Source organism: Zea mays, chromosome 5 (assembly GCF_902167145.1).
Source record: "Zea mays cultivar B73 chromosome 5, Zm-B73-REFERENCE-NAM-5.0, whole genome shotgun sequence".
Taxonomy (NCBI): Eukaryota; Viridiplantae; Streptophyta; class Magnoliopsida; order Poales; family Poaceae; genus Zea; species Zea mays.
The window spans coordinates 219,150,851-219,161,548 of NC_050100.1; the positions used below are offsets into that span (position 1 = coordinate 219,150,851).

A 10,698-nucleotide genomic window follows, 5' to 3' on the forward strand; every position below is an offset into this window, starting at 1 on the left:
ATATAAGAAATGGAGTCTGCCGGGTTTGATGGCCGACTCAGCCTCAACTCATTCATACAAACAGGACAGGTGTACACGTATGAAATACTCATGGGTAATCGGGTTCGGATTATTGCTTCCCAAATCCATACCCGTTTACCCAATGGGTGGAGATTTTGTCCCATATCCATACCCATGGGGACAATTTTTGTCCCATACCCGTACCCTAATAGGGGAATTCCCCACGGGTTAACGGGTATCGGGTCCCCATTGACATCTCTAGTGTTGAAGCGTACGCAGCCGTGGGGTGCTGGGTTCACCGACGAGGATCACACAAAGGGCTGCATCCCCTGCTCGCTGCAGCTGCGCGTGGGTCCGCACGGAGCCAGGGGCCACCATAGTAGCGGCAGACCGGCTCCCATACGGTGGATGAAGCACGATTGGGTCGAAGCAGGGCAACAGTGGCAGCCAACGGCGACCATGCCGCTTCCTGTTCAGATCTGGAGACCGTGCGCAGCCATTGGGTCGCCTCCCTGTTCAGATCTAGAGACCGTGCGCAGCCGTCGGGTGGTGGGTACGACGACGGCCATGCGACGGACCGTGTCGTCTACCCGTTGCAAGCCTGCAACCGTGCATAGGTCCTCTCGATGGTAGGGCCCACCATAGCAGCGATGGAGCGTCTCCTGTGGGGTGGGCGAAGGTGTGGTGGCTCCGGTGCGGCAGATGAAGCGCGATGGGTCAGAGTGGACGCGACGCTAGGCCTGTTCGCGGATTGCGACGCCCGGCCTCACCGGAGTGGCAGGGACGACCATACCTCGCGTGGCGACGGACGGGACGAGGACAAGATGTCCCTGGGGAGCTGAGATGCGCGTGTTCAGGACAAGCGAAGGGACACAAGGCACGCGAAACATGGGCGTAAGGCCGCTCCAGGGCCTAGGCACGCGTCCGCGCACGCGATGACGACAGACCGTGAAACGCGGGGAAGCTCGAAAAGGCTTCGGGTTTTAAGAAACCTGATAGGGTAAACAAATATGGCTTTGTTATTTATATCTCTTTTCCTAAACGTCATTATAAAAAGTTAAAAACTAATATTTTTTACATAAGATAAATAAACCAGATGATAACAGTAATGAAAGTTCGGAGATTTAAATGATATAGTATGGCAAGTTAAGAAATCCAAACGACACGTGTGATCATATGCCGTGCAAGACAAGGAGGGATTCACTCTCCTCTATGTTATTTTGGCCTTCTTCCGTGCTGGTTGACACCGTTAGAAAAAAAAAAGTAGATGAAATTGTCGACAACTTTTTTGCTCTGAATCTTTTTTCTCAAAAGGAAGAGCTATGACAAACACCGAATTATATTTGAACTTTTTCATCGTTTTTTTCTCTTGTGACTTCCTTCAATGCAGTGGAACACCGAATTTAGAGTATAGTCCATATTTAATGAATCGAAAGATCAACCACAAAACATTGGACAAGCCACAAGATCCAACATTCTCGAATCAATCTGAACCGTATCTAAATCGACGAAAAAATATTGGTAGTTGCATCTAGAGATGGTCAAACGGGCCGCTCGGCCCGGTGAAGCCCCGCTCATTTTGGGCCCGACCCGTCAGACACAGTTAGAAAATCGGACCAAGCCGTCTAAGCCGGCAGGCTCGTTTTCCTGTCCGAGACCGGCCCATTTAGAACGGAAAAAACTGAGCTAAAAACGGGCTAAGCGGGCCGGTAAGCACGGTTTAGTGCAAAAAAAACTGGGCTTAACGGTAAACGGGCTGTGCCGGGCTAACCCATCGTGTCTAGTTTCATGTCCAAGCCCGACCCGTTTATTCGTGCCGGGCCGGTTCGGCCCCGCATAAACCGGACCGTGCTGGTCTCGTGGACCTCGTGCTTATTGACCATCTGTAGTTGCATCGTTAGGCAAAGTATAGAACAACTCGTCACCTTCTATATTCTTGAATACCTGACGAATTTCCGTGGAAAAGTGAAGGCAAATCGTTGGTCCAAATCAGGCAAGGAACCGACGGGTAACGGACGTGTGCAGACCGAGTCACGAGGCAATGAGGCATTGCAGATTTGATTGCATGCCCACGGCGTCCCAGTGGCGTTCGAGCATAGCGCTAGTGCAGGCCGCAGAGGAAGCAGACAGGCCACGGCGGCGTCAGGGGACTGGCCCGCCGGATAAAAGGGGTTCCTCTTCTCCAGGACCCCATTTGCTCCCCTGGCTTTGCTTTTGCATGCGTGGTTATCGTCTGAACAGTGCAGGCCACCTATCTAAAGCTGCAGGTGGACACATTCAGATTTGCTAATCCACTCCAATATATTATGCATCGAAAGTATTATCCGCGGCAATCATGGACTTGGGACCGGTTATTCCCCCCCCCCCCCTGGCTTAACGAATTGGAATTGGACCCCATGCGATGGCACACGGTGCCAATGAGACGAGAATGGATATGTTAACAGCACCATTGCCCGACGCTAATGGCTGCTTGATAAATAAAAATGATAAGAAGAGGGAAGTAGGGGGCCAAAGCCAAAGCCAAACCGAACTCGAAAGAGAAAGATCGAAAGGCGGGATCCACGCTTTTCTTCTCTATTGCCCTGTCGATCGCTCGTTTGTGCTGTAGTTTAGTTTTTTACCCTTTACCTCTAAAAGCATTTCTCACTGATGCCTGACGAAGCATTTCTCACTGGCGTTGGGCATGCCAAATGGGGGGCAACGAGACAGACGGTTACCCCGATGCGAACGGATGGGACGGAGACACGGCGCCAGCGGCTGTCGCAGTAAGGATTGGAATTCGAATCCACTGGCTGCCGGCCCCGGCAGGCAGGAGCAGGACGGGGCACGTCGGACAAGTCTCGGGGTCGAAAGAAACGGGCCGCCAAATCTACGCAGGGCCGGTAGCAGCTGTCGACCAGCAGAGCCCACCCACTCTGAATTTCTGAAACACCAGCCTGTATTCCTCAGTCCCATTCTTGAGCGCGGTAAGCTCTTGATGATCTGAAGAAGATATTAAAAAAAAAGAAAGAAAGAGGTGTTTGCCGGTGCTCTACTGCTCTGTACATCGCTGGATAGTGACTTATATGTTATCCGCTTTTATCCTGCTTCGTCCAATGATACGGCCACCGCTTTTTGCGCTTTTCTATAGATCCACGGTGCACGCCAGGATTTTCTGCCCTTTCGCGGCTGCTGCACCAACTAACTTTCGTTTCAATGGCGTATTGGTACACAGACAGCCTTTGCTTTGCTTTTCCGGACGCAGAGATGTTGATGGGGAATTTCCCACCGGGTTATAACATCCCAGACTCATTCCCATCATGCTTGATCCTTCCCCATATCTATTTTCATACCCATCATGGGTGCAAAACTCATCTCATACTCACACCCATTCGGGTATCTGATTGCTTGGAATTCGGTTACTCAGAGGAAAGTGAATGGTGGGCTGGAGGCTCTCCGCTTAGAATCGCAGAACGAGGCTCTTCTAGTCAAATTCTTGTATAAATTTTTCAATCACAGTGACTTACCTTGGGTACATCTTATCTGGAATAATTACTACTCACTCCGTGGTCTCCCTGGCCATAGAAGTGTCGGCTCTTTCTGGTGGAAGAGCATAGTCAAGCTTCTTCCAAACTTCAAAGGACTGGCTATTCCCGCTATTGGTAATGACAGATCAATTTCGTTCTGGGATGATCAGTGGAGTCAGAGCATCCCGAGGCATAATTTTCCAGAGCTATTCTCCTTTGTCAAAAACACAAAATTGACTATCAAAGAGGCCAAGGAGCAGGAGCAGTTTGATGGTTTTTTTCATTTGCCTATCTCTGAACAAGCGTATGATCAAGTTCTGGTGTTGAAGGGATCTTGGGAGCAAATTGTTCTGAATGATGCTCACGACCGTTTGAGGTACATTTGGGGGTCGGACAAATTCTCATCCCAAAAAACTTACAGATTTTCCATGGGCCGGATGCAGATTCACCCTATCTACAGACTAGTTTGGAAAAGCAAATGTCAGCCTAAGCATAGAGTCTTTTACTGGTTGTGGCTCAAAAATAGGCTAAATACCAGAAATATGCTGAGAAGGAGAAACATGGAGCTGGACTCTTATTCTTGTGAAAACTACCTTTGGCAAAGAGAGGGGACCCTCTATCATCTATTCCTCACATGCAACTTCGCGAAAGCCTGCTGGAACTCAATTGGCATAACTCCGCCCAGAATTTCTAATCCTGAGGAGGCATCAGCGAACCTTAACCATCAGCTTAACGTTCCCTTCTCTATGGAGATTATTATTCTCATGACTTGGAGCATCTGGAAAAGCCGAAACGAGTGGTTGTTTTCAAACAAAGATCCCTCAGTGCATCGCTGTGCGCAGGAATTCTCCAAAGAAATGCGACTGATCATTCACAGAGCGCGGGGGAAATTTGACACCTCTATCCCGAATTGGCTGAGTCTGTGGCAGACATAGGAATAGTGCTCTCTTATTCTTTTCTTTTTATTGTTTGTAAAAGGACTAAATTCTAACCTTTTCTTTTCGCTTTTTAATAAAATTCGCAGTAGGGGTCTCCCCCTCCTGATTCTTCCAAAAAACCCATTCGGGTTTCGGGTCCCCAACGGGTCCCCATCCCCAATTAAGGTATAACTAGGTACTAACAGCTGGCACAAACTATCTAGATTTTAGACATCACCACATCGACGAGCACTCATTCATGAACCATGATCCATTCATCCATCCATCATAAAAGAAATCAGTACTTCGGGACCGATAGAAGAAATGGAGAAATTATGTCTGCTCACCTTCCTTGGTCATTATCTAAGTTCGTTGGCGCCTGAGAATCCAAGGTCGTCACCGTCGTCCTAGGCTCGTAGCAGTCGGCGATGCTCCTCGTCGCTGGTGAAGTCGCCAGTGTGCAGTGCTAGTGTAACTGTCCAAGCGTGCACCGGTTGGCCGGCTAGACAGGGCGTAGCGTATGGCTGGTTATTTTAGGGTTTTGTTTTTTGCTAGTCTGCTAGTTGCTTTGCCGTATTGCCTTGTTGGGCTAGGACATGGGGCCTAGTGCGCTGTCATGCTGGGCTTCGTGGCCGGCTCGACCTCAACTCATTCATACAAATAGGACATGTGTACACGTATGAAATACCCATGGGTAATTGGGTTCGGATTATTGCTTTTCAAACCCATACTTGTTTACCCAATGGATGAAGATTTTATCCCATATCCATACCCATGGGTGTCGCAGAACCTCCTAAGTTATCGGGCCCACATGCACCTGTCCTTGTCTCAAAGACCTCAGACAGCTATGCGTGTGCACCAAACAACTTAACAGGATCTGTCCGAGTGCCCCGAGGACCTCGGATAAACGACTTACCACCAAGATCGCATGATTAAGTAAACACAAATCACACACCAACATTTGCAGCGGAAATTCTTTATTACAGAATGGTTACAAGTTACAACATTTACAAGTTATAACAAGATTACAATATATATCATCGGAGTTGATTACAAAAGAACTTGATTCAAAAAGATTACAATTTGAATGTATAAAACATTTATAAGTTTTAAAATACATGCTAGCTTAAGAGACAATCCTCGATAGAGAAGCTAAAGATGGGATATACTTATATAAGAAGGCCGAGCCCACCGGCACTTAGCACCATCCACAACAGAACAAAATTACAACCTGAAAAACAACAGGGAATAAAACCCTGAGTACACAATTACTCAGCAAGACTTACCCGACTAAAGAAAAGACTCTCAAGGGTATGCTGGTTTGTCGGGAATCAAGGTAAAGCTTATCGAATTTCAAAGACACATTTTCGCAGAAAAGCTTACTAGTAGTGGATCCTTATGCCAAACTTTTACTTCACAAATTAAGTATTTTTCCTGAATCTAGATTTGCCTGATCTAGAGCATTCACTTGTCCTACACTAGCTTCATTTTAGTAGCTTTAGTTTCACTTGTTATCTACGATGAGGGTCGAAGATCCAGTCTTCATATCCGAGAAGTTCGGCGATCCGAATCGATTAATACCCAGCTGGGGATCTCCAACCACACGACATATGTAGCACTTAACCCTTGCATATGTCAACTCGCCCACGGGTTTCTCAAGACCAGAACGGGTTCCCGCCAACCGAGAGCACAGTACTCCACCGTCCAGCCATTGGCCTGGTTGGTACACGTTACCCTCGCCATGGTGCCCGCCATGTTTCCGAGAGTACAGCACCCCACCTTCCAGCCGTTGGCCTGGTTGGTACACGTTACCCTCGCCATGGTGCCCGCCATGTTTCCGAGAGTACAGCACCCCACCTTCCAGTCTCTTGCCACGGAGGGTACAAGCTACTCTCGCCATCTCTCCACTCCCATTGCGGGCCGGCCTTTCTGGTATTGGTCCGACCGAGGCTAAGCTTACCCATGACGAGGCATGTGGCCAGTTAAAGGGTCCTAGATCAGCAGGCCAACAATCGGAACGGTCCTTAAGCGACACAGACGGGCGACATTTCCTGCTCAACGTCTGGTCTCATCTTATTATTTAACGCCCAAGCCATGTACCTGACAGAGGTACAATACTCGAATAATGAATTCATCATCGCGAGTGATGCCTTCATTATTGCAAGTTCCTTTTTCATAAAACCCATATCCAGTGTTGCACAACATTCTTTTTAAAAGAAATAACTTTTAGTTTCTAAGCAGGGCTAAGCCTCATTAGTTCTCTTTATAAAACAGGTATCAAGGAATAGTAATCGAATTCCAAGGAATGGCAATGCATCAATTGTTTCATCACTCAACTCCTATCACCTAATGCATCATATAAGTGATAAAAGTTTTAAAACAACAAGGAGGTGACAAATGCACCGGGGCTTGCCTGGGATAACACTATGTTAGTGTTGTTAATTGACGACCACTTGGTGAGCATCTTCCATTATGTTGCTGGCTTGATGCATCCACAAGATTAATCCACCGATACCCTCTTATGGTTCGCTCTGATCCATGTCCTTCAGCTCGCATAATCATCTAGCGTACCTATTGGAATGCATAATGCATATAAGCATGGACATGAATAGCATGAGATAGATATTCTATACTAAAGAGGGTAACCACTTAAAAAAATCACAACTCCTATGAGCACACTAGATGTGAAGATATTGCTATGTACCACAAGCGCATCTTTTACACTTAAATAGGCCTAACGCAAGTATCAGGCACTCATAACACACTTATAAACATAAGACAATCGAATCAACTCAATAATACTAGATATAAATGTCTACTGACCTTCTTCACATTATTGAGTTCATTATAACCACACAAGGTCTAATTAGCTACTAGTTCCAATACATTCATCAAAGTATTAATTCCCAAACTAATAGGTTTAGAGCACACATTAAGAAAGAAAAACTCAACCATGTGCAAGAAGACATTTGGATAAACATTTCAAATGTCATAAGTCTTCATCACTCAAGAATCAAAAACTGATTACTCCTACTTAGCCAAACAGGAATCAAACCAAATACCCCCATTGCAGATTTTCTGGACAGCATTCAGCAGTCAATGGTTTTGCTCATAACTCACAAGATATTCATCCAAAATTAATGAGCTAGGACTTTCTGGAACGCCTAAGAAATCCTCTACAACTTTGGTATTATCATCACCATGAGATTAGACACTTAGAAAGGTCAAACAGTACAAAACAATAATGCTGTCCAGATTTGGACAGAATTCGATTATCCACTTCAAAACTCCGTAACTGGAGATTTAGGCATCCAAAACAGATGATCTTAGACTTTCTAGAAAGCTTATAAAATTATCTACAAATCCTTTGTAAACATTTCAGGTTGATTCAATGTGGATCAAAGTCAGCTAATACAAACAAACTTCTCTGTCCAGATTTGGACAGGTTTGGACATCACAATTCAAACAACTGTAACTCAACTTTTAGATCACCAAAAAGGGTGATCCAAAACTTGTTGGAAAGCTTAAGCAAAGTACTGCAATTCTCCTATAATTACTAAGAGCTGATTCTCATTTTAACTTAGCCAAACAATCCAATTTTTGGAACCTGTACAGAATTTCGACAGATTCTGAAACTGGACTTGGAAAAATCATAACTCCTAAACTGCTAAGCCTATGGTCATGAAATTTTTACACAAGCAAGATAAAGCAATTATCTACAAGTTTTATATGTAACACTTCTACAGAAGACACGGTTTACTTCCCTATACAAGCTACGCAACTAAAACTGGACACACAGTCCAAAGAGCAAACATTTCAATTTAGTTCATATTTGGCTTCTGCAATTATTATGTTCTTGACACTTACTAAGATAAGTCATTAATGTTACCATACATTAGGATTTCATCCAATAAACACTAATAACCCTTATCGGCCAAGAGCTATAAATAACAAGCATATTCTTTTTCTAAACATCACCACAGAACAACACATCTCAAACATCGAATCTATTAAATCGTACTCGACAATCACATAAACCAAATTGTAGCCTCCTTTCTAAACCAACCAGGTTTAGCCCAAGTATCAAGAAAGCAATGAACCATACATATAAACAAATGGGCATTCCAATGCACGTCTGTCTCGCATACAATTGCATGAACGCAAAAGAGTAGATAATTCTAATTCTAAGCCACAAGTAGTAGTAACAAATCAGAGTACTATTATTAATCCGCCGTGAATTCCACAAAACAAATACGACTCAGGCTCCGGCCTTCTACCAAACACTTTATTTAATCGATCATAACCAAAATACACATGCTACAAACAAGATGGTCATCGTGACCAATGCATCCATACAAACCAACCATTTATCCGACTAACGAAAATAACATATCGACTTACCACGACTAAACTTGACGCGGTGTCCGCGAACATGGCGATAGTTTCGGTTCAGTCTTTCTATTTGATACCTAACAAGCGTCACGCGTCTTCGAAAGAGGACTGCAAGAAACGACATCGATTTATAGGTTTGGCATTACATCAAACACAGTGCATGCAGGGACAGCGAGATCTCACCGGGGTTTAACGACACTGCAACCAGGCTGCCCAAAAATCACGGAGTCGACGACGTGCTGTTCGACCACTACCGAGGCGTTGTTGCTGACTTCAAGTGAGGAGAGGGCGCGGCCATGGGAGTAGGGCTGGCGTTGGGAGGTAGGAGACGGGTGGCCTGACGGCACCATGGCTGGGGGCAGGGGCGACCAGCGTGCAGGAAACAGGTGCTGCGGCGGCCATGGAAAGAAACTCGGCCAGGGGCTCAGCGGGAGCACCTGGGAAGGGGCCTGGACGAGCAGAATCTTGGAGCTCGCGTCCATGGCAGAGGAAGGGAAGGGGAGGAGACGCCATGGCTACCTAGGCGTCGAGAGGAGCAGAGGCACCACGAGCTGGGAACGAGAGGGTACCGGAGGGAAAGCAGGAGGCCAGATCCGACCGCGGCTAGGAGAGCACGCCGGCGAGGCTTGGTGGAGGTGAAACGGTGTTGAGGCCGATCCGATCCCAGTGAGCGCTGACCACCAGCGAACAGAGGCCCGACGTCGAGATTGGCCGGCACGAGCTGGGAGAGGGCGCCTGTGCCAGAACAGGATGAGGACCAGAGGGCGCATCCATGCGAGCAGGAGGCTTGGTGGCTTGCAGTTGGAGGCGATGGCGGATGTGTGATGAACGTTGAGCACGTGAGAGGCAGAGGTAAGCTACCGACGATCGAAGCTGGGAGATCAAGCACCTTCGTTGGCTTAAAAGTGAGCGACGACTGAGAAAAAATGGCAGCTGGTCGTAAGGGAGAGGCCTGGTGTGGCTTCTAGAGGCCACATAGCTGCATGGGCTGATGACGTGCAGTGAGGAGGATTTTCTAGAAATGATCTGTATTCTGGATAAAAGGGAGATGAAAATGGTTGATAAATCAAAGAAGAAGCTAGTGCGTGGAGGGGATAAAGCTTACGGTACAAAATGCTTGAACGGCGGTGAGATAGTAAAAGAGGATTTTCCCTTTATTATTAAAGATAAAGAAACACATTTTTACACGTATTTTGATTTTAGGATTGAGTTTGAGAGGTTTAAATGGACCAAATTAAAATGCTACACAGGCTAAGATACGATTTTCCACATCTATGAATAGAGAAGCAATTATTGGGGTTTGGTTCTGAGTACCCTGGTCTCGTTTATTTTGTATCAAAAACCTTAGTCATCGAATTCTAATAAATTTATTTGGGACAAGATCACAGTACTTAGTTGATTTTTAAACAGGCACCAAACTCAATAATTTCCGAGACAACTAAACTCCAAACTTCATGAAACATTTTGGATAGTTCTGATAGACAGAGATGAATGCGATAACGAAATCATGATAAGCGAAAATAATCAGGACATAGATACTATTATTCTCAACGATATCCCTCGCTTAAGCCCATACTCGCTGTCGAACGAGAAATAAACACCTGGGGTGTTACAATGGGGACAATTTTTGTCCCATACACGTATCCTAAGGGTTGATTTGGTGACAAGGGGGTCACGAGAGGATTGGAGATGATCGAGGGGGAAATAAACTAATTTCTTCCTCAATCCCCTCCAATCCTCTTGAGATCCCGGGTCACCAAATCAGCCCTAATAGGGGAATTCCCCACGAGTTATCGGGTATCGGGTCCCCATTGATATCTCTATCCGTGTCAGCTTGTAATGGGGCCGTGCAAACGGGCGTGTGGATAGCCGAAGGGCCCGAA

At 46.1% G+C, this 10,698-nt stretch overlaps 1 protein-coding gene across 2 annotated transcripts; it reads right to left on the reverse strand.

The window, feature by feature from the left end:
• Positions 1 to 6,836: 6,836 nt before the first annotated feature.
• Positions 6,837 to 9,798, reverse strand: LOC103627800 (uncharacterized). Of its 2 annotated transcripts, XR_002262554.2 has the most exons (3): positions 8,999 to 9,798; positions 8,825 to 8,923; positions 6,837 to 6,994 (listed from the first exon to the last, which is right to left on the reverse strand). XR_002262554.2 is itself a non-coding variant. In XM_008648103.4 (2 exons), exons 1-2 carry the CDS (start codon positions 9,295 to 9,297, stop codon positions 8,893 to 8,895), a joined length of 330 nt encoding a protein of 109 aa, XP_008646325.1. In that variant the 5' UTR covers positions 9,298 to 9,797; the 3' UTR covers positions 8,639 to 8,892. The 2 variants fall into 2 exon arrangements, 1 of the variants encoding a protein (XP_008646325.1); XM_008648103.4 differs by lacking the exon at positions 6,837 to 6,994 and having other exon boundaries at positions 8,639 to 8,923; positions 8,999 to 9,797.
• Positions 9,799 to 10,698: the final 900 nt, after the last annotated feature.

Bases quoted from the DNA above. Each gene is read 5' to 3' on its own strand.
- LOC103627800 (XM_008648103.4), bottom strand. From the start codon at position 9,297: ATGGACGCGAGCTCCAAGATTCTGCTCGTCCAGGCCCCTTCCCAGGTG. The intron at 8,924-8,998 runs GTGAGATCTCGC...CGTTTCTTGCAG, and splicing joins TGCAGTGTCGTTAAACCCCG to TCCTCTTTCGAAGACGCGTG.